A 24,051-nucleotide genomic window follows, 5' to 3' on the forward strand; every position below is an offset into this window, starting at 1 on the left:
TTGATCATACAACAGGAAGTTTACAGTAAACACCTGAAGGAGAGAGGAGAGAACCAGCAGACCAACTTTGTTACCGAACATGTGGCCGCCTGCTGACATGACACACACGAGCAGTTTTTACTTTGAACCAGTTTTTATTTGTTACCAGTTGGGTTTTTTTTTAGGACTTTATCTGACTTTTTTTAGTAACTCCCAATTGCACCAAGCACTTCGCAGGTCAGTGTAGTCAGAATACACTCCTAACACCTAACAGTACTCTCAACTTCAACCCTGACACTACCTGTGGTTCTGCTGAACCGGGATTTGGGTCCCATATGGCTTTACCAGACATAAGAAGATGGGTGAGAGCCCCAGAAGAAGATGGGTGAGAGCCCCAGAAGAGATCCTAAGCAGAAAGCCCACACACACACACACACGCACGCACACACACACACACACACACACACACACACACGCCTTCTTTGTTGTTGCAGGTGAGTTTCATCAAAGGGGGAGGGAAGGGGCTCAGGAATGTCTTTGTCTCTGGTCCTCTCGAGGGGAGTGTTTGTGTTTTCTAAAGGGGGGTTAAGAGTGAAACTTTGTTTTAGACAAGGACATCAATATATCAGCAATAATCAGCAACAAATGATTCATATTACTGATTAACGTTAATCTTTGTTGATCAGTAACATTACTGTTATTGATTAATGTTGTAACAGTGATGTTACAGCAGTATCAACGTTACAGCATTAATGTTAATGTCTGGCTCTTCAGACTGAACATTTTCAGCATGAGACGGATCCGGGATCCAATTTGGGAACGTTCTCCTTTTGAACGCTTCATTTCTTTCTTTGCCAAAAACGTTCTTCTGACTTCAGGTCAGCTGCCGTTTGATGGATCCAGAGCTCAGTCCAGTTTTACCCTCTAAATCTGAGTGCTGTTCTGGTTCTGGACGGCTGATCGTTCGTTCTACGGTTCTGTTGGAGGGGTTTTAATCTGGGCCGGCCGGAAGAGGGGGTGGGTGGCTCTCAGGAGGCGGGGCTCGGCAGAGGCCACTTGGATCTGGTGGGGGGTTCTGGGAGCCCACAGGATCCTCAGCAGGTCTGCAGGGGTCTGACAAGTTCTGATCCCGGTTCCCGGAGGTTCTGGTTGTGGATCATGTTGCAGCTGCGGCTCGCGGTGCTGCTCGGTGAGTAAATGTGACTCGGTTTTGCAGAGGGTTTTTTGGGGGCGGGGGGGTTTCTTTCCCAGACAAGCTCTTGAACTCAGTGCCGGTGATCTGACCTGAGATCAGCTTGGAAACTTTAATTTTCTTCAACTTTCAGTTTCAAACATATTAAAAACTCCATGGGGAAAATAATAATAATAATTGAACGGGCGCGGACTGGATCCGAACCAGAACAAGGTGACTCCTGAAACAGCTGTTTTCAATCAGGGACCAAGAGAACAACTTAAATGACTTTGAAATGAAAGTTCAGAGAGAGTGGACTCAAATCTTTAGAGAGTGCTGAAACATGTTCAAGAAACTTTTTTTCCCCCCCTCTGTCGGCTGAGTTTAGATCGATTAATCTATTCACTTTCAAACTGGTCTGAGATTAGAAGAGGAAAAAATGATTAGATATTTAAATCAGCTCAGCTCCCAACAAACTTCAACTTTTTAAGTGTTTACAAATAAAGTTTGGCAGTTTTTGTGCACAACTATGCATTCTGCAAATGTTTTAACGACCCTATTCTGTTCTTCGTATGTTTTAAATTGGCTATTGATGTGTCTGCTTGTACAAGCTGCTGATGGAATTTTTCCCACTGTGGAACAAGCAGCCATATTTCTACTCTAAATCTGACCTGGGATCAGTCTGATGGAGGAAAAGCAGGACGCGAATAGAACGATATGTCGTGTTGAAAAGTGATTACACATCAGTTTGATCTCGGGACATTTTGATGGAGACTAATTTCATTCAGCTCTTGTCTCTGCTTGACCTTTGAAATATTCAACTCAGCAATTTAGAGAAATACTGCAAATCTGACCTGGGATCAGTCTGATGGAGCAGAACTTTATGATGCTGTCTGAAACCCAGACATGTCTTGCCGCCTCCAGTAATTTTAGGTATTGGATTTCCATTGACCAATTTAAACTCCGGGCAGGAGGCTCTACAGAGCAGGTTAGAAGGTCAGTGGATGTAATTGTAGTGGCCAGCTGTAAATGCATCCACCTTCATCATACTCAGTAGTATCTGCTCCTCATCTTCAGACGTTCATCTGCTTGAAAGAGCCAGTCTGACTGCAGCGCTGCATGGTTCGCTCTCTCAGCTCTGCAGGTACTCACCTGCAGTCAGGAGGGCGGAGACTCGCTGGGCGGGGCCCCGGATGACCTCAGCCTCCCAGAGTTTAGGGATGTTTGCACCGAAGGCAGCTGTTACCCAGCGACAGGGGATCTTCTGATTGGCCGAGCTCACCAGCTGATGTCCACCTCTACCTGTGGACTGAAGCGTCCAGAACCGTTCTGCATTGTCAGCCACCTGCAGGTAAAAGACAAGTTTGATGCTTATTTTGCCCAATGGAGTCATTCCTTCAAGGTTGATGAATGGCTCCATTCAACCTGGCAGTAGGACGAAATCTGCTCCTTCAGTCTTGTTGCCCTTTGCCATAAGGGAGCAAAACTTGACTTCCTCATAGATGGACATGTGTGTGGACAGAAATAACAAGTATAAAACAGATATTAGTCGCATTGATTATTGCAACAGCGTCTTCACAGGTCTGTCCAACAAATCAATCAAACAGCTGCAGCTGATCCAGAACGCTGCTCCTCGTGTTCTCACTAGAACCAGGAAGATAGAGACATAACACCAGTTTTAAAGTCCCTCCACTGGCTCTTTGACTTTTAAAGTCAGAGAGTAGACTTTAAAATATTGTTGTTAGTTTATAAATCACTGAACGGTTTAGCACCACAATACATCAAAGATCTGCTGTTGTTGTATCAACCTTCCAGACTCTCAGGTCTTCTGGTTCTGGTCTGCTCTGCATCCCAAGAACCAGAACCAAGAGAGGAGAAGCAGCTTTCAGCATCTATGCACCAAAAATTTGGAACAAACTTCCAGAAAACTGTATAACAGCGGAAACCCTGACTTCCTTTAAATCGCAACTAAAAACACATCTGTTTAGAATTGTATTTTAAACGTAATATGTAACAATGTATTGTCTATCTTGCATGACTTTGTGTTCTTGTGTTTATGATGTAAAGCATTTTGAAATATCTTGCTGAAATGTGCTATACAAATAAAATTTGATTTGATTAAAGTTAAAATTAATGGTCCAGGTTAAACTTTTAACTCAGCGACTAAGGATTTCCATGAGCTTCTCAGTTTGTAAATGAATGAATGAATGAATGGGCTTTGAAAGATTTGAAGTCGGTAAAGGAACCCCTCTCATCAGCCTGTTTGAGTCTCATGGGAAACGACCTTCAGTTTCTGACCTCCTGCAGACTTCCCGCCTGTCCCTGGGATGGACGCTCTGAGTGTTTGGTTAAACTGTGTGTGTCTGTGGTGCAGTCTGTGGTGTTTCCTGTGTAAAACGATCTCCCTATAAGGAGGTCGAGAGTCTGGCTGCAGGCAGATGTTTATCCAGATGTTTCAACAAACAGAACAGCGAAAAGGTCCAACACTCTCCATCCGTTCTGATATAAAACCAAACCTTTCTGGGACCTTTTTTTTTTTGTCGGCATAAAGTGTTCACACTGACCCGGACTTGTTGGTTTCAGGTCCGATTGCGTAAACTGTTTGAACTTGATCTGTTAGTTTTGAGTTTTAGACTCTCAGTTGGTGGCAGGAGGTTCAAAGGACAAAGAAAATATAAGCAGCAGCTGCGGCTTAGGATGCGTCTGAGGTCTGGTTCTCCGTCTTTGAGCAAAACACCGAACCCCATGTTGCCTCTGATGCACTTATCAGAGATTGAATGTTTGTGATGGAAAGAAGAAGATAAATAGTGCTCAACAACCTCGGATCAGGAAAGTCTTATTCCGACAAATTAGGCAAAGCAGCGGCGCATGTTAAAACCTCCCAGCTCGAAGGTGTTGCTGAAGGTTCAACTTGTTCTCAAGAATCTTTGCTTGAAGAGTTTTATCTCCGCTGACCACCAGCAGAGAGGAATCCGAGGAATTTAACTCCCTGTTAACTCTTTGCCCTCCCCCTCTGTTTTCTTTTTTAACCAGGAGGAGAAGAAGTGCTTTGTGTGTGACTCAGCAGCACCATATGACGATGAGCTGGCCAATCACAACCACAGCCACCGAATTGAAAACGTCGTCACCACATTTGGTCCCAACAGGCTGAAGACCTGGTGGCAGTCCGAGAACGGTAACGGCTCAGACGTTTTGTTCTATGAACATCAGAGCCGGGTATCAACCTCACAGTTGGTGTACCCCTTTATCAGCTTCCCACTTTGTTCCTTTATCTCTGTCTGAATTACTTTTCATTAGCAACCCTTTGTGCTTTTTTATTTAATAAAAAGCAAGAGTGTTGTCATTGAAGTGTGCATCAGGAACCATGTTGGGGTTATTGACGATCACTCAACATTTGAGGTTGTTTTTTTTTGTTTTTTTTGGTACAAACTGATTTCCATTTGTGGCTCTTCAGGTCTGGAGAACGTCACCGTCCAGCTGAACCTCGAAGCCGAGTTTCACTTCACTCATCTCATTATGACCTTCAGGGTGAGCTCTTCACACAACGTGACATACTGGTGATAGAAATCAGAAATTCTGAGAAATTGGGTGCTGAACCCAAGTGGGGTTGATCTGATGAAGTAGAGTTGATTCTGGTGTGGTAGAGTAGGTGGAAAGAACCTTTAAGGAACCATAAAAATGGTCCAGGTCTTTATGCTTCAACCGATTCTCTTTTTAAAGTAATTAGACTTCAGCGCCTTTCTGCTGATTTCTTGAACCAGCAATAAGTAGAAACATGGCCATTCCAGCTCTGTTGATTATTGGATGAGCTCATTGTTAAGCTTAATTAGACAGGCAGATGAGATTTGGACGTGTCATCTTTACCTGTTCTCTTTCGTCAGACGTTTCGACCAGCTGCCATGGTCATTGAGCGATCAGCAGACTATGGAAAAACCTGGCAGGTTTATCGCTACTTTGCCTACGATTGCGAGTCATCCTTTCCTTCAGTTTCCCATGGTCCGATGCGGAAGGTTGATGATGTCATCTGCGACTCTCGTTACTCGGATATCGAGCCATCCACTGAAGGCGAGGTACTGCAGCTCCTGAAAACATTTGAAGGCAACTGCAGGGGCATTTCAGTGTCCTTACATTGACTTAATGGATGTCCATTACTGTGACCTTCTGGTGCTCTTTGGTTGTTAATTGTTCTTCTTTTAGGTGATTTACAGAGTCCTGGACCCAGCATTTCGTATCGAAGACCCTTACAGTCCACGGATCCAGAGTGCGTCCCCTTGAATCGGGCAATTTAACCAGAGTCTCATTTAGAAAAAGGTTGTTGATCTGTGATTATTGCCTCTTTGTTCAGACTTGTTGAAGATCACCAACCTGCGGGTCAAGTTCACCAAGCTGCACACACTCGGAGACAACCTGCTGGACTCTCGGATGGAGATCAAGGAGAAGTATTACTATGCCATCTATGACATGGTGGTCAGAGGAAACTGCTTCTGTTATGGACATGCGTCTCAATGCGCCCCTGTCGAGGGAGCAGGCCAGACCATGGAGGGCATGGTGAGTCTCCAGCACATTTAAACTGTCTTCAGTTCAATTCAGTTTCAATTGTTTTTGAGTATGTAATGATTATTGATTATCTGCCTGTGTCTTTTAGGTTCATGGTCACTGTATGTGCAACCACAACACTAAAGGACTGAACTGTGAACAGTGCGAAGAATTTTACCACGACCTGCCCTGGAGACCAGCCGAGGGGCGCAACACCAATGCCTGCAAAAGTGAGTCCCCGTGGTTCCATACCGGTCCAGAATGGCCCACATGGCTGTAAACTGGTCCATAACTGGTCCATAAGAATCCACTTGTGTGTCAGCCATTTCCATTTGTCTAAGCCAATGCAGTCTCTGTAGCTTTAAAGTGGTTCAATAATGCCCAAGTAAATCTCCAATGATCCAAAGTGGTTTCACTGATCTGTCACTGCTGGTCCACATTGAGCCACTCATTCATACTTTATTGGTTCTGATGATGATTGAGATAAAAGTTTATGATTCTGCCAGAATCATATCGTCTCTTTACTGACTTAATAAAATCAAAACAGCTAATAAATGGTTAAATCTAATCTGCAACAGCTTCTACGGTGAACTGGACATCAGATTGGTTATGAAAGCTCCTTCTTGTTCTTCTTGTTTGCTCTTCAGAGTGTAACTGTAACCAACACTCGGACTCATGCCACTTCGACATGGCCGTGTTCATGGCCTCTGGAAACGTCAGCGGAGGGGTTTGCGACGACTGTCGGCACAACACGACCGGACACAACTGTGAGCAGTGCAAACCGTTTTACTATCAACATCCGGAGAAGGACCTCAGAGACCCAAACATCTGCCAGCGTGAGTCTACCTGTTTTTATTCAAATCTAAACCTGCGAAGGCTTGAAATAACATCAGAGTCTAGCTGATTCCTGAGGTCTCCGAGTCGGTACACAGTTCTGTCTTTAGAAAGTACCAGGATCCTCTAAGATCCACAAATCACAGTTTCTGTGCTTTGCAGAAACGCTTTCATTTCAAATGCTCTTTTGTCTTGTTAACATGGTTTTATATTAAAGTCCTGATCAGATTTCAAACACTCAGACATTTTCATGAAGGAAGATGAAAGGATGAATTTAAGACCAAACATTTAGGGATGTTTTCATGTGGGAGGCCTTTGATGTGGTTTCATCCAGGCTTAGACCTGCCTCACAGATTATCTTCTCACCTTTGCTCAAACGACAGAATCACACTTTTAATCATCCGCATCTACAGCCTGACGTTCTGATGATCACACTGAGGCAGATATGAAAAACACCCAGAGTTTTGGTTTTTGATATTTTTCCATGTCAACAGAAGATTTCCGCTTTTGCTGACATGAAGCTGGAGTTCTGCTCTTCTGATATTGACCCGTTAGCTATGATTTGTTTGTCTGCAGCCTGTAACTGCGACCCCGTGGGCTCCCTGAACGGAGGAATATGCGACGGGCTGACGGACGTCCGAGTCGGTCTGATCGCTGGTCAGTGCCGGTGTAAAGTCAACGTGGAGGGGGAACGCTGCGAACACTGCAAACCAGCATACTACGGGCTGAGCGATGAACCTGAAGGCTGCAAAGGTATAAATCGCTCACATGAAGGCTCGGTTCATCGATCATTTCTGAAAGATCCTCACAGACAAATCAGATTCACTGATAAATCACTGGCATGTTATCAGTCGGGACTGACTTGAGATGCTTGATTTTGAAACAGAAGAGTTAAATCTGAGGTAACAAACATCAGAACCACTGCGACAAAAGGACATGAGATTTCCTAGAGGCTGTTAAAACTTTTATTCATGGTGTTTGCATGTTTTCCCAGTACATTGGTGCATTAGGGGTTTATTTACACCCTAATGCACCAACACGCAGAGGCAGACTTTCAGTGAGTTTGTGTTGGGCTTTGGACTCTTTAAGTCGTTGATTAATTTCTCCCTGGAATGTATAAGGAAACAGAGACTGAAGTGAATGAAACAGAAATGGCTAAATGTGCTAAGCATGGTGTTGGTAGTCTCATGGTTTGTTGCTGCTTTCCATCAACAATGACTTTCTCTGAAACATTAAAAGTCAGTGATCTTAGGGGTATAATTGTGAATAAATAAGGATGTCGAAGCATCATAAAATCTCCACAGAACATCAAAAGGCTGCAGGAACAACAAATATCAGGATTTTCATTCTTAAATCCTTTATTTCAGACCTAAACAGAAGCAGGTGTTACTGGATATATTTAGGATGCAGATTGGGACTGATGAGTTGTGATGGTTGCAGCGTGTACCTGCAGTCCCCTGGGAACAGCTCCTGGAGGAAACCCGTGTGACAGCGAAACAGGAAGCTGTTTCTGCAAACGCCTGGTGACCGGGCGCGACTGCGACCAGTGTGTGGTGAGGAAAATACTCAGATTACTCTGCACTTATCCAACTTATCCAACAACCATAATCGGACCTGCTGGGTCTGCAGGACGAACACTGGGGACTCAGTAACGACATGGACGGCTGCAGACCATGCGACTGCGATCTGGGAGGGGCCGTCCACAACCGGTGAGTCCATTTTAATACACCCTCACCAGTTATTGACGCTTGAAAACAGGAAGGATGGGAGACTCTTTTTCACAAAGGTATATTTTTCATAGATGGTAACACTGCAGCAGAAGTTCTGCATGATCTGTAAACACCACTCATTGCATCATGTGGTTTAAGTGGATTCAGGTGAAAATTAGGGAACCCACTTAAATATCAGTTCTTAAAGAAAGGCTTGGTGCCTAATCTCAGTTTTTATCCCTGAAAAGAGAGGGTTTTATTGCTCTTAAACACAAAAATGTACCTTCTTTTACTCATTATGCAAACAGAAAAACAGCACAGCCTGCAGACACTCTGTGTCTCTTTAGCTAATGCACTTCTTTCAGCCTCACACTAAACTCTGATATGAGCCTCTGAAATCTTGTCCCATTTCTCACCTTCAGTCCAAGTTCATAGACTTTCATGTTCATTTTCTGATTATACAGTCATGCATCTCATGTCAACAGTCTGAGCCTGCTGAATGATGACATTTTTTTCATCTTAAGAAACTTCTTGTAGCATCTTGTAGTCTGCCTTAAGGTCCGACATGTTGGATGACCTGGGCACAGTGGCAGCTGTTTTAAATGCAGCTTTCTGCACTGTGGCTTGAAACCTCTTTGAAACCTTGACCAGACCTTCAAGCTGCCATAATCTTCCTTCTGAAGCCTCCAGACAGCTCTTTGGATCTCTTTATAATGTTCACTCTCATTTACACAATTACGAGCGTCGGGCGCGCAGGGGTAAAACTCGCGACCTGTTTACAAAAACCTCGGTTCTCGACGAGGTCATCAAGGGTTCATGTCCTGACCCGATGGCCTTAGCTAAGTCTTCCCTCTCTCACAACCCACCTAACTATCGTTCCACTATCAAATAAAACCCACTTGAGTAAAAAAAATCATTAAAATAAACAATTGGGAGTATCTAACTGCATTCCTGAGGCTTAAACTGAGTAAAATTCAGGGTAACAATGTTCAAGTTTAGCCATTTTAAGAGGAAATTATTGAATTTAGACCAGAAATCTGTGTTTTTTCCTATAAAAACTTAAAAGCTCTTCTGTGTTTTTACTTTTTTATAGCTTGCTTTATTTAAGTGTTTTGAAAATTAATAACACATCTTTAAGTTCAAATTTGCTTAAAAATAAAAAACCTCTGGGCGTTGCAGTGTCCATATGAGTGTGGGCGCTCATATGTGGACATATGAACTGAACTGTGATCTCATCAGTTCAGTTCATCGTGACTGAACTGATGAAATCACAAACCAAATGTTTGACTGTAAAGTTCAACCATAAAGAAGGAAATAAAATGGCTGAAATAAATCCGTCTCCCTCACCGAAACAAGCAGGTTTTTGTTGCGACAAATCAGTTTGCACGCTTGTTTGTGACTTCCTGTCTGCAGGTGCGACCAGGTGAGCGGTCAGTGTGTCTGCAGGGATCACATGTTCGGCCGTCGCTGCGATCAAGTGGAGTCCGGGTTCTACTTTGTTGCTCTGGATCACTACACCTACGAGGCTGAAGATGCCAAGTTTGGACCTGTGAGTTTTACCTCTGACCTTTTCATGTGATGAAGGAGCTTGAGTCTTATGTCCCATCTGGGAAATAGAAAAAGGGTTAAACATTGCAGAAAAAACTATCTAGAGTTCTAACATCTACTTTAAAGTTGATTCCTAAAAAGAAAACAAAATATTTGCAGCAGAAAGCAGGATGGAAGTTTTATTAAAACTATTACGTTTTAACAAAACTTAATAGTGTTTCTGTCACGTGGTTTGACATGCTTCTCATTATTCCAAACATCTTCATCGTTGTCACAGGGTATCTGTAGTGTTTGTTTATTTTTGGATCAGCCTGAACCCGAACACCTGTTGGCCTCCTCTGTGTGTCTGTAGGGAGTGACGATGGTGCCCAGACCCCACCCTCATGACCGCAGTCCCACCTGGACAGGCGTTGGCCTGGTCAATGTCCCTGAAGGGCTTTCCTGGATTTCTCTGTGGACAACATCCCTCATTCCATGGAGTATGACATTCTTATCCGCTATGAGCCTCAGGTGAGACGCGACCTGTGGGTTTGATACCTCAAACCAGGAGAAGCTGAAAACCTGCGGGACGTGTTGTCAGTCAGGAAGACGCGTCTTCACTTTACTGTGATGTCTTTCTGCAGCTGCCTGACCAATGGGAGGAGGTTCTGATGACGGTAATGAGGCCTGGACCAATTACAGCTGACAGCCGCTGCGTCAACACGGTGCCGGACGACGACAACCAAATGATCTCCCTTCATCCCAGCTCCCGGTGAGTGGGCTGCTTCCTTAAATTATCAGAGGGTGAAAAAAATGGACCATTCAAAGGAAACCAGTCAGAAAGACCAGAAGATCTTGAACTGGGGATAGCCAACTTGTTGGATAGCCAACTCCAGTCTTCAAGCCCTTCATGTTATAGATGCTTTCCTGTGTCAAATGACTGGATCACAGACTGAATTACCCCCTGAGCGTGTCATCAAGTTCTGCACAGGCCTGTTAATGAGCCATACATTTGATTAATCTTATACATCTTAAAATACGGTGACCTCTCGCAGTCGGGTCTGGATTTGGCCAACTTTGGAAACCCCACATAAAAAGAAACAAGTCAAGTAAAACACCAAATCCTGAACTGGCTTATTGTTGTTTTTTTTTAAAGACAGGATTAAAAGTCATGAGTGATGGAAGTGCACGCTGAATCTGTGTCCACAGGTATGTGGTTCTGCCGAGGGCGGTTTGTTTTGAATCTGGGTTGAACTACACGATCCGCCTCAGTCTCCCGCTCTACTCGGCCCTCAGTGAAGTCCATTCTCCATACACGCTCATCGACTCGGTGAGGAAGCTCTTCACTTTCTCATTTCTGTCCTTTCTTCCACTGAGGTCATAGTTCACGGACTGAGTCACTGACACGTTTTATTCAGAGTTTGTCAGTGGTCCATGTCATGCTAAACGCACTCAGACTGCAGGTCTGCACATCTTCTGGACCTTCAGGTCGGTGTTTTTCTCCCTGTCCCTCAGATCGTGTTGATGCCGCACTGTAAGAACCTGGAAATATTCACCTCCTCTGTGGGAGGGGACTCGAGTGCCTGGGAAACGTTTCAGCGTTATCGATGTCTGGAGAACAGCCAGAGTGTCATTAAAACCCCGATGACTGACATCTGCAGGAACTTCATCTTCAGCATCTCTGCCCTGTTGCACCAGGGAGCTAAAGGTACTCGGCACTCTGAGCTCAGCGCAGCGCGGTGATGACGGAGCAAAAGGTAGTTCTTGCTCTAAGAGGAATGTCTCTACTTAACCCCGGACTCCGACCTTTGACCCAGCCCAATCAGGCTGACAGCAGGAATTCCCCTCAGGGTTTGATTTCAGCTCGGCTCTGATTCAGAGGGGATCATTTCAGTCACACCTCAGTAAAAACCAGGAAGGGCTGCATGAAAACGTTTTCAACGAGAAAGCGCTGTAAAAAAAAAAAATGCAAACGCAGATTCTTGGTCTAGTTTTTAGTGCAAATATCTTGAAATAAGACGAAACTAACCAATACATTACTTTTCTGTGAGACATAGGAGCTTGTTTTAAATAGAAGATTCCTTAAAATTGATGAAAAAGCTCTAGCTATAGGTAAAGCAATCATCCAGTGGAACAAGACAGTTATTCTTATGGTATTGAAAAAAATGTCTTGCTGCAATGGCAGATTAGTTTACTTATAACTGGTACTTTTTCAGCAATATTAAGAAATTATTGACTTAAAACAAGCTCTTACATTGAGCTGAACTGCTAATTTCTAGTTAGTTTTGTCTTATTTCATTTGTACTAAGATATTTGCACTGGAAACAAAAAAGAAATTTGGTTTTGCCGGGAAGATAAACTTCAGAAAGACTTTTATTGTTCAAAATATAAAGGTGTGACCGATCCCATTAACAGTGTTTCTCCTTTCCTCCCTCTTTACATGCATCTGATTTCATCACCTCTCGTTCTCTTGCTGCCTCCCTCACAGCTGCTTTAACAGTGACCCGTTGTCTTTGCTGATCCCTAAATGCCTCTCATCAGCGCTGAGCCTCCAGCTTTCTTCCCCAGCAAGACTCGACTTGTTTCCTCTTTGAATTCCCCCTGAGCTCGTAAATTCTTCACGTCTCTCCCAGGATGTGCAGATTTAGTGTTTTGAATTGTCCCTTGTGTTGGACGCCCATTCTCCAGAATGCCAGTGTGACCCCCAGGGCTCCCTCAGCACCGTGTGTGACCCCAGCGGGGGCCAGTGTCAGTGTCGACCCAACGTGGCCGGCAGGAACTGTGACAGATGCTCTCCGGCCACGTTTCAGTTTGGACCGAGCGGCTGCAAAGGTCGGACATCTTTTCTTGGATAAACAGCCTGTTGGATGCGGATCAATAATGTGATCATCAATGAGTGCAGTAAAATGTGCAGCAGCTGATATGTTGTATGGATAGTTTCACACTTTTACACTGATAAAGCAAAATGTTATCAATTGTTTTTGCTCTGGTTTCTACTGTAAATATCTTAGTTCACTTGAATTAAGACTGAGCTGACTTGTAAGTAACTTTTAGAAAGATATAGGAGTTTGTTTTAATTCAATAATTCCTCGATATTGATGCAGAAGTGCTTTTTGTACTGGCAGATTAATTCACTTTTCATATGGGGAAAATTGTTTTGCTATAAGTGAAATAATCTTCCAGTGAAACTAATACTTTTTATTTATATTAAGGAATTATTGACTTAAACAAGCTCCTATATATTGCTTGAAAAGTTACTTGCAAGTTAGTTCTGTCTTAATTCAAGTGATCTAATATGTTAATACAACATATGTACTAATATGTTATATCATATGTTTATACATATGTACTAACGCAATACTTTCCAGTGAGATATAGGCGTTTGCTATAAGTTGATGATTTCTATTGTTGAAAACAGGAAGTAATTGCAAGTAACTTTTGAGTTTGATAAATATGTTAGTACACTAGTATATTAGTGACATATGTTTTGCTATGCTTTGCGGTGTGGATGGACTTCCTGATGTTGTTGTGCGTTTTGCAGAGTGTGCATGCGACCCTCAGGGCTCCCAGAGTCCGATCTGCGATCAGCTGAGCGGTCAGTGCGTCTGCGTCGCCGGCGCCTACGGTCGGCAGTGCGACCGCTGCCTGCCGGGTCACTGGGGCTTCCCGACCTGCCGACCCTGCTCCTGCAACGGACACGCGGAGAGCTGCGACGCCGCCACCGGCCGCTGCACCACCTGCAGGGATCACACCACCGGGCACAGCTGCGACAGGTGCGCCCGGGCGACACGATTTGATCTCCGATCAGTTCCATCCGACCTCACGGATCTCTTTCCCACCCGTTCAGGTGTCTGGATGGTTACTACGGCGACCCGGTTCTGGGCTCAGGTGACCACTGTCGCCCGTGTTTGTGTCCCGACGGCCCAAACAGTTTGCGGCAGTTTGCGGGGAGTTGTTACCGTAGCGACACCTCGGAGCAGGTTGTGTGTGTTTGCAACCCAGGATTCAAAGGTGGGAACTTTATTCACTCTGTCGGAACAAACACACAGAACTTAAAACTTTCTCCAAGTTTGTCCAAATCTGTCGGGGAACTCCACACAGAATAATTTTCTAAATGTCTCTGAATTTTGTGCCTCTCCTCTGCTCTTCTAAACCGAGAAATATTGTGTGAAAACTAAATTCCTTCTCTACTTTTTGAAGACATGCATTTGAAATGTAAGATACAGCACGCTACAGTCATCACCACACAATCTAGATAATTCTCTGAATTCATGAAGAGTATTTTATATATTTGAAGGAAAATATCAGGAAAAATTATTTTGGTTTCCACCAAATAATGCATTAACAGAGTCAAAATTTTGCCAAACTGAAACAGAGAAAGTCAGAAATATTGATGCTCTCAGCATCGAGACTAAAAACAATCTGCTTGGAAAAAAACACTCTGGAGCTTCATGGGGATCTTCTGTTCCTGCAGCTTTATGGACCAGAGGAATACATTTATAAATGTCTTTGTTTCATAAATGCATTTTATTATAGTTTTCACAAAACTAAAACAAGTGTCTAGCACTTGGTTCAGAACAGAATCATAAATCTAAAGCCCGGTTATTATCAGACAAATCTGCTAAACATTTCAGAACCTGTCACAGTCACAAGGTGGATCAGGGAACCTCGGCTCACCGGTTCATGCTTGAACACAGATTGTCAGCGCTCTGATTTTCTGGCCGCAGCTTGAAAGCATCACGGTGCATCTGTGAGAGACCTGTGTTTATTTGTGGCCTCAGTCAGTTCATCACACACCACAAACATCCAGGAGGTTCATAAACATCCTCCCAGTCTGACCAGCGACTGCTTCCAGACAGGGCGGGGAGTCACGTGACCACTAGCTGGGTTGTTCAGGATGAAATCCAAAGTCCGGCGGCAGAACCTCCTATTGGTCACAAGAACTTTAATACACGTGTTTGAATCTCGGCGTTGCTCCTCTCTTCTCTGTTTTATACGTGCAGTTCATGCTTGACTTTCTAGCTGGTCCATTAATTCTTGTGTTACAGAGGAGGGACCAGCTCTGCGCTCCAGATGTTCCTCTGAGGATCAATTTATGATCCTGACTTACGGTCTCTGCTGCACACATGAGAAGCTTTTAATTTGAGGAGAAGCTGCTCTGTTATTCAGCCCGATGGAAACTCTGAGAGTGGGGGACATGTTGAGATGTCAGGTCTGTTATTAAAGCAGGAAATAAGATGTTCAGGGGGAAATCAGCTGCTGACAGGCACATGAGTCACCAACTTTCTTTGTTTTCGTCTGACAGGAGAAACACGGGCTGAGAGAGGGAATTAAATGTCTGCATGTCTGACCCAAAGTCATCGCTTCTGGCAGGTTGCTTTACTCTGGCCTGCAAAGTTGACCAGAGTAATATTGATCAGCTTTACCATCAAATACAACTGAAACCAGATGTTTACATACCCCGTATGAATGGATGGATAACTTTAAATCAGATTAAACCTGTTTTAGTTCAACTCAACCACAAGATTTCTATTTACTAAATCCAAACACAATCAGATGTTTTGGGGTTTTTTTTGTTGAGAATTTAGTTTTTTACGCTTTTCTTTAAATTAATTTCTTTAATTTCCCTGGTCATTTTTACCTCGTGTTCTTTCCTCATGATATGTACTTTGTGAAGTGCACCGATCTGTTTGGATGTTTTCATCATCTTCCTCTGAAGGTCTTTCTCTGTAAGAGTGTTTGCAAGATGTTATGTGGCTTTTCCTTGTTGTTTTAGAAATGGCTTCTTCCTCACAGCATGGCGTTTCTCGCCATGTTAATACTTGTTTTGCTCTGGATAATGTAGGTAATACCACCTGGTGGTAGTGTAATGATTGCACATTTTACACCGTTTACACTTTCTGTTCCAAATTTTAAAAGCAAAAGACAGCAAATTTGGTAACTTGTTTACTGTAAATTCAATTTTTATCTCCAAAAAATTCAAATACTTAACTTAATATGCCGCACTTACAGTAAATGCCACTCTCCATCTCAAATTGTAAATTAATTGCATCATCTTTGCTTGTTTGCTACTCCTATAAGATTAAAATCAAGAGCCATAATAACATTGGTATGATATACACTGCAAAAAATACAATGCAAATTGTACCAAGGATTTTTGGTCTAGTTTCGAGTGTAAACGTCTTAGTTCACTTAAAATATGAAAAAACTCAAGAAGCTTTTCAGTAACGTATAGGAGATTGATGTAATTTTGTTTAATATTTCTAAGTATTGGTTCCACTAATGCAAGGAAATAATATGAAGATATTTCCTCGTACTATAGGTGAGGAGATGTCCTAAAGGGCCTGGGTCGCTCCAGCCGAGGATAAACAGACTTGTAATTCTCTCTGTGAATCTGGGCTACGTTTAAGCTTTTATCTCTTGACACATGAAGCAAAAACTAAAACAGCTGCACAAGGAAGCAGATGTTTGTCATTGGGTGTTCCTCCATTAAAACAAACCTCAAAGCCATGACGTCATCGTCTGCGCTTTCATAAACTGAAAAATATTCGACTGAATATAACGTTAAGCTCAGAAGGTGATGATGATGTATTTTGGATTTATTTTCCAAACTTCATCAAATTTTGTTCTCTTGCATAATAAAATAATTATGTTGGAGTTAATTTTTGCTTTACAGTATGTGATCTTGAGCCCATTTTAAAACTCTGCAGAGATCAAGGAAGCTGTTAACCAAACCTGCCGTGCTCTGCAGGTGCTCGCTGTGATCAGTGTTCACCTGGCTACTATGGAAACCCCGACGAGGCGGGTGGCCAGTGTCTCCCGTGCCAGTGCCACAGCAACATCGACATGCTGGACCCGGAGTCCTGTGACGCCAGAACCGGCGAGTGCCTGCGCTGTCTGCACCACAGCGAGGGTCCGTCCTGCCAGAACTGCAAACTGGGTTACTACGGCAACGCCTTGGTTCAGGACTGCAGGAGTGAGTGAAAGCGAAAACCTCCTTCACACCTCACAGCACAGAGAAACCAGTATAACTGAGACAGAACCACTGAAAACCAGGAGGTAAAAATCCAGTATGGACTGGTTGAACATGAAAAATATCAAATGTATTCTGTGACACAAAGGGTTATTGTCGCCACTAAATTGCAAACAATATTCAGATAAGATATATCTTTTTTGATTAGGAAACTGACTCTGTACCCAGAGGTCAGTGAAATTCAGAAGACATAAAGTGGAAAAAAAAAATTAACTTAAAAATTGAAAATTCAGCTGCAAGGTTGTTTAGTTGCTGATGAACTGTCCATAATTCTGCTTTGCCATCTCAGAGTGTGTCTGTAATCAGCTGGGCAGCGACGAGTCCAGCTGCCAGTCCTCCACCGACTGCCACTGCGACCGCAGCAGCGGCCAGTGCCACTGCAGACCCAACGTGATTGGTCAACACTGTGACCGCTGTGCGCCCGACACCTGGAACATGGCGGGCGGCGCCGGCTGTCAGAGCTGCGACTGCAACACCGAGCATTCGTACGGGACCACCTGTAACGAGGTGAAGGGCTTTTCTGTTTCACTGAGGAAAATTCAGACTGAAGCTTTGCTCTCATTTGTCAGACTTTTAATTAAGCCTCAAATATTTCCATCATCTCATCCTGAGGGTCGGCTCGCTAACTTCTGGAGTCCAACATGAATGACTAGTAGCCTTCTGATGAACTTTTATCACATTTACAGAAGGGTCTCTCAGCACAAACAGCTTCTGCTTGATGAAGTGACCGAATATTAATGGAGACGGTTGATTTCCCTCAGATCAGCGGTCAGTGCTCCTGCCATCCTGGTTTTGGAGGAAGAACGTGTAACGAGTGCCGAGAGCTGTTCTGGGGAGACCCTGAAGTCCAGTGTCATGGTGAGTTTCACTGGAAGTAGATCAGTCTGGCTTGTGTTTCTAGAAAATCTGGTTTTATGCTTCCTGTGCTGCGGAATTTCTGAATTGTTCATAACACCTACAAAACAAAGGACTATATCATTTTTGAGAGGGAAAAAAAATTATTTTTCAATTTTTGTCATTATTGTTTTATGCAAGGTAAAAAGGAGTTTGCATGCGAGTGAAATAAGTGCAACCAGAAACAGAGTTCAGACTCGCTTAGATTAACTATTTTGTCACATAGTTCAGTCAATTTAAATTGTGCAAATAATGTCTTAGGTTTCCTAAATGACCAGAGGAGATATGAGAGGAAGTGGGGAAATTCTTCAACTCTTCCATTTTTGGAGGCAAACGAATGTTTTCTGTGAAATCTAGGATGAAAACGGTAAATAAGAGTCATGGATGAGTGCTAAAAACATAGCAATAAATTTAGATCCACTGCTAAGACAGCAATGCTGTGGCAAAAGAAGAAGAACATATAGCGAGTCTCCAGACTGTGGTATGATGAACATCTGCAAAAAGTGCTGAAGATTCAAACATGATTTAGAGTTTCTCTGAAGAGGAGTGGATTGAAATCCCATAATGACACACAAACCAATTATGAAGTCTTGTATAGTGGATTTTTTTCTGAATTATTGTTTATATTCTCAGTGTGCATTAAAACAAATCTAAAATCAGCAAGGGCTCAAATACTTATATCCCTAACTTTATGTGTTCAAGACTTTTGCCCCCAAAATCCAAAAACCAGAAATCCAGAGTTCAGATGCATTTCTAATTGCTCGGAAAAAAAAAAATAACCCAAACTACTTTGTGGGAATTTCTGTGCTCAAAGAGCCTCTCTGCTGCAGTCGGATTACATCCAGATGTGCAACAAGCTTCAAATATTTTTGCTCCATGTAAACGGGACCAGGCTGATCAGAACCGCCACAAAACTCAAAAATACGCAAAGACGTTCAGTCGGTCCTTCACACCAAAAAGTGACGGAGCCGGTTCTGTAGGATGGAAGGATGAAAAGGAAGAATTACAAGTATGAAGATAGCTGCAGCAGGACGACACAAGTGTTGCAGGAAAATATTATTAAAAAGACCTAAAAACCTAGACTTTGTGAGAGTCAGCAGTGCTTTCTTGGGTTTTTCGTTTTCGACGGAAGATTGGAATAGAAAAGTCCCGGTTTGTCGCTGTTAGTTTCTGCATCTGAAAGCAGCCGTTTCTTAATTTGAACCAGATACAGAAAAGCCAGTCAGACAAAACATGGCGCAGGGTGTGGTCACCGGTCACAGTGCTGTGGGATGCCGTCCCGTTCCTCAGCCGGTGTGGTTGCGTTGGTCACTCTAGGAAAACAGCACATCCAAACTCAAACTACCGCGGCCCTTTCTCAAACCTGTTTATTTTGTTTCATTAAAATGTTACTTGTTTAATTTATTGACGATTATTAAAAAGAGAAAAATGCACAAAGTTTCCGACTCTTAATTGACTCTTGCGTATTTCCACCTTGGGGAACCACAGATCAGTACTTCCAGTGTTGCTCAACTCCTCGTGTTATTAGCTTTTTCTTCCTCTTTTAACTTTGAAGTAGGTGGAGTTATATGAGAAACTAGTGGATTTCAGCTTTTCAGAATAAAGTCACGGCCGTTTGTCTCCACAGCATGCGACTGTGACCCTCGCGGCACCTTGGAGCCGCAGTGCAACAAAGTGAGCGGCCACTGCGTCTGCGTGGAGGGCGTGGCCGGGCCTCGCTGCGACGTCTGCGCCCGCGGCTTCCACGGGACCTTCCCAGACTGCCATCGGTGCCACCAGTGTTTCTCAGAGTGGGACGGCATCATCGGTCAGCTGACCAATCAGACACACCGACTGGTCAACAAGGTCAACTCCATTAAAGCCAGTGGACTCAGCGGACCGTACAGGAAGTCTATAGAGAGCATGGAGAGAAGTGCTGCAGACATTCAGAGCATCTTGGACCAAGATCCGGCCTCGCAGCCTCTGACTGAGGTCCAGAACCTGCTGCAACAGGCCAGGTAGGTCAGACGGGTCCTGATGTGAAAATGTCCCATTTGGAGGTGGACTCTGATCTCCGTTTGTGTCTCAGCGACCTGATGGCAGCTTTGAGCCAGACCATGAACAACACCCAGGAGACTCTGGATCTAGTGGCTGAGCAGGACTCTGGCATTAAAACCCAACTGGACTCTGTAACGTCGGATGCTCAGAAACTGGAGCGAACGGTACAGGAGCTGATGGACCAAGTGGAGTTCATCAAGAACTCTGACATCAGAGGTAAAGACAGGCAGCTCACAGCTTGTAGAGAGTTACTGAACATGATCCTTTCAAAATTAAAGCACTAAACCTTATGAGAAATGGACGGCAATTTCTTTGGCAATCAGAACCGGGTAAATTAAATAACTTTAAATGCTGTCATTCCCTGATTAACAGGGTTTTGCAACATAAAGTTATATTTAGACTGGATCAGATCCCTTTGCTGTGTCTCCCCCTGCAGGTTAATCACTGAATTGATTTCATTTCAGAAAATTAGTTCTGTTTTTTCTATGGTTGGTTTCTCAGTGAAGAAGCAACAAATTCAGCTAGCAGGAGGGAATGGCATTTCAGACCTCGTTTTTTCCTTACGATTGTCATAACTTGTACCAAAAGCGCATCAGTATGGACCAGTTCTTTTGTCATAAGCAAGAAGATGATCCTCTCAGATCTACACAATATAAAGTCTTTCTGTTACCAGGAGCAACAGACAGCGTCACCAAGTACTTCCTGCAGTCTCAAGCAGCCGAGGCGCGAGCAAATGCCTCAACCATCAGCGCCGGCAGCCCAGTTGAATCTTCTGCTGCCCTACGGCAGCTCACAGAAGACAAAATGAACCAAACCAGGGAGGAGTTTCTGGAGAGACAGTCTGAGCATGCTCAGAAGCTGGACAACCTGGCTGGAGAGATGGAGACTTTGGACCTATCAGTAATCAGCTATAAGGTGAAGCATCTGCAGATTGTACAGTCTGATTTATACAGTTGTGTTACAAATAAAAGCAGTGTCTTTTTTACAGTGATATATTACTTTAAGATATTTTGGATTTCTTCAGACTGGTGGGGTCAACTCCATAATCAAACCTTTACAATCCTGCTGCTCATTTCTGTATTTTATTCAGAAGGTCCTTGTCTTTCACCAGATTTAGCATTTTATTGTTTTGTTGTTGTTTTTAATGTCCTGGGTTTTGCAGACGTGTGGCAGTCCATCTTCTGGCCAAGACTCCTGCTGGTCTTCGCCCTGCGGAGGACTGGGCTGTGTGGACCCTGAAGGTCAGCCCAAATGCGGAGGAGAAGGATGTGATGGTGCGGTGACGGCAGCCAACAGCATCCTGCTGAAGACTCAGGAGGCCGAGCAGGAAATCATCAGTGCCATGGCAGAGGTGGAGAAGCTCTCCAACATGGTAGGTCTCTGGAGTCCAGGTTTGTGGTCTGAGCTGAACCGTGAGGACTGTCTTCAGCTGTAGTCTCTCCTCAGGTGTTGGAGGTGAAACTGCAGGCAGACGAGGCGAAGCTCAGCGCCCAGAATGTCCTGATGAAGACCAACAGAACCAAGCGCAAGGTTGACCAGAGCAACGAGGAGCTGCGAAGCTTGATCAGACAGATCAAAGACTTCCTCACACGTATGTTTCCCCTGCTTTAAAGCAAGATCTCTAGGTACTCCTGGTGTTCAAAACCAGACCTTGCAACACCATTTTTAGGCAAACAAGCTACTTGGAGACAAAACTAAAAAGCTTTGGTCGAATATAAACTCCTGTGGCCTTTTCAGAGGACGCTGCAGACCTGGAGAGCATCGAACTGGTGGCAAATGAAGTTCTGGCCATGCAGATGCCGACCACACCGGCTCAGCTACAGAACCTAACGGATGAGATCCGACAGAAGGTGGGAGAGCTGGGAAACGTGGAGGCAATCTTACAGCAGAGCGCCGACGACATTCAGAGGGCAGAGAGTCTGCTGGACCAGGCCCGCCAAGCCAGGTGCCCCACTTTAAAGATTTCTCAGAAACCTTAGTGAAAAGACACCAGGATATACACGGTATATTTGTTTCAGGTAGATATTAAATAGACTTTTCTGTTGTTGTTAGTAAGCAGGCGACGGATACAAAGGACTCTGTAGAGAAAGTGAAAGAAGCTCTGGAAGAAGCTCAGAGAGCTCACACAGCTGCCAGCAGCGCCATCCAGCAGGCCGCCTCCGACATCCAGACCACCACCAAGCTGCTCTCCTCCGTCAGTGGCAGCCGCCATCGATATTCGCCCCATCGTACCTTGACGTCAGATCTGATTAAAACAAAAGCACACATTGTGTTTTCAGGTAGAGACGGAGACGGCAGATGCAGAGTCGAAGCTGGACAACGCCACCCAGAGGCTGCAGAGGCTCGAGCAGGACGTGAAGCTGCTCGCCGATAGATCCGCAAACGTCACTCAGAGAACCGAACTGGCCAATCAGGAAGCCGCAGACATCGGAAGGATCGCGGAGGAGGTCAAAAAGGTGGGCTCACCCGTCTGACAGTTTAGTCTTTTCTGCAATCCTGCCTCTGCTGTTCTGATGTCCTTGTGCGTGTTTTAGGAGTTTGAGTCGGAGGTGAAGCAGAAGTACAGCACAGTAGAACAGCTGATAGATCAGAAAGCGGGGGGTGTGGCCGACGCTAAGAAGAGGGCAGAGTCACTGCAGAACCAGGCCAAACAGCTGCTGCTGCAAGCCAGCGACAAGCTGCAGCTACTGAAAGGTAATTTCACAAAAATGATATGAAAAAATTTATCCAGCACTCTACTGAGTCAATACATTTCAGTATACTTTGACACCTTGTTCTATTTTATTATTAAAAGAAAAAAAAATCTACTCTCTTTGGTTCTGTCAAATGTTCAGTACTATACAACAAGTGGCGTCATCTGCAAAGAAAAGTGGTGGAAGAAAAATTATCGATGTATAAGATTAAAGGTTTTGGACCAATGAGTGACCAAAACCACGGTTTATACATAAATCAGGTCTAACGTTTCATTTTTCTAATTAACTGGAGAGCAGTCATGTATCAGTCCTCTAATAGCATATTTGCTGAACTACAAATATATTTGTGGACTTTTTTTTTGAAGTCTACAAATATATTTCTAAAATAATGTTTTTTGTCTATTCCAGCAGATTTTTCTTCAAACATGTAGAGGTGTAATGATTGTTGCAAAACCCAAATTGATTTATACATAAAATGTTCTGTTTGTTGATCTAATCGGGCAACAAATAATTTCTCTCATTTTAAAAGCGGAGGACGTAATGACATGGGTTGCTAATTTAAAATGCTTTTCACTGTTTTCATAAAGTGAAATCTATTCAAAATCTTCCAGTTGAAAAGGATAAGTTACAAATATGTACGAATTTATTTATTTATTTTAACCAAATGAATTATTGAATTCTCTAATCTCTTGGTTGTAAGGGATTTTCTTACAAATGGGGTATATTACTTCTTTATTTTGTACTTTGAAAAGAAATATGAGATGTCAACATTTTTAATCAAACTTTGTTTCGGAGATATTTGGTGCAAGTCTTGCACCGACGTGAACATAAAAAAAACGTAACCATAAAAAAAACGTAACATAAAAAAAATGTCAACCATTCTGGTTTCAGATCTGGAAAAGTCGTACGATGACAATCAGCGAACTCTTGAGTCGAAAGCTGAACAGCTGGTTGAAATGGAGGCAGCAGTGAAGAAGCTGCTGCAGGAAATCAGCCATAAGGTCACTCTTTACAGCACCTGCTTGTTTTAGATTAATCACATCATCATCATCATCCTGAGGCCAGTTACAAAAGCATATCCACCTTTTTGTCACTTCAAATCTTTTTTATTTGGCTCTGATTTTTTTTGGGGGGGGGGAGCCAATGACTAGAAAGTTGCTGTGCTAATCCACGTTTAAGTACAATTACTGATTTATCCAGAAAAGACCAAAGAGTTTTTTATTAAAAAAAAAAATTGTTGTTTACTATTGTATATTTGATCTTTTAGTTCATTTCATTTCAAGATTGTTCTCAAACATATTGGCTTTCATATGAATATTTTTCTAAAGCCATTTCCTACAAATTTTAGTCGACTGATTTTATTAACTTTGACTGAATTGAATCCGTGGAAGAGAGAATAACTTCTCGAAACGTGAATGTTTTAACCATCTGACTGCAACCTGTTCTGTTACAGTTGTTCTGTTTTACCAAATTATATCTTTAAAACCCAAAATAATTTGAATAAAATGTTTTAAATAAGTAAAAAAGTCATTGTGATGCAGTTGTTCATTTAAGCTTTTTTTTTTATAAAGTGGGTTATTGGCAGACCTGAGGTTCATTTATCCGTTTCCGTATTTCCATGTACAACAGAATTTTGTT

At 43.3% G+C, this 24,051-nt stretch overlaps 1 protein-coding gene across 1 annotated transcript; it reads left to right on the top strand.

The window, feature by feature from the left end:
* Positions 1-1,069: 1,069 nt before the first annotated feature.
* On the top strand, positions 1,070-23,938 carry LOC129362213 (laminin subunit beta-1-like). The gene is given in 34 exon segments (XM_055033649.1): positions 1,070-1,168; positions 2,287-2,501; positions 4,184-4,325; positions 4,605-4,678; positions 5,032-5,220; positions 5,348-5,411; positions 5,496-5,698; positions 5,796-5,916; positions 6,334-6,522; positions 7,097-7,273; positions 7,961-8,073; positions 8,150-8,229; positions 9,643-9,778; positions 10,130-10,211; positions 10,214-10,287; positions 10,401-10,528; positions 10,966-11,086; positions 11,272-11,464; positions 12,445-12,588; positions 13,298-13,529; positions 13,604-13,767; positions 16,508-16,732; positions 17,079-17,296; positions 17,551-17,647; positions 19,311-19,680; positions 19,752-19,936; positions 20,394-20,635; positions 20,883-21,092; positions 21,167-21,311; positions 21,458-21,665; positions 21,773-21,914; positions 22,000-22,176; positions 22,255-22,414; positions 23,305-23,938. Coding segments are annotated over 34 exon segments (5,391 nt in total). The 5' UTR covers positions 1,070-1,137; the 3' UTR covers positions 23,445-23,938.
* The last annotated feature ends 113 nt before the right edge of the window (positions 23,939-24,051 follow it).

This window comes from Poeciliopsis prolifica, unplaced genomic scaffold (genome assembly GCF_027474105.1).
Source record: "Poeciliopsis prolifica strain line A6 unplaced genomic scaffold, Auburn_PproV2 SCAFFOLD001, whole genome shotgun sequence".
Classification (NCBI taxonomy): domain Eukaryota; kingdom Metazoa; phylum Chordata; class Actinopteri; order Cyprinodontiformes; family Poeciliidae; genus Poeciliopsis; species Poeciliopsis prolifica.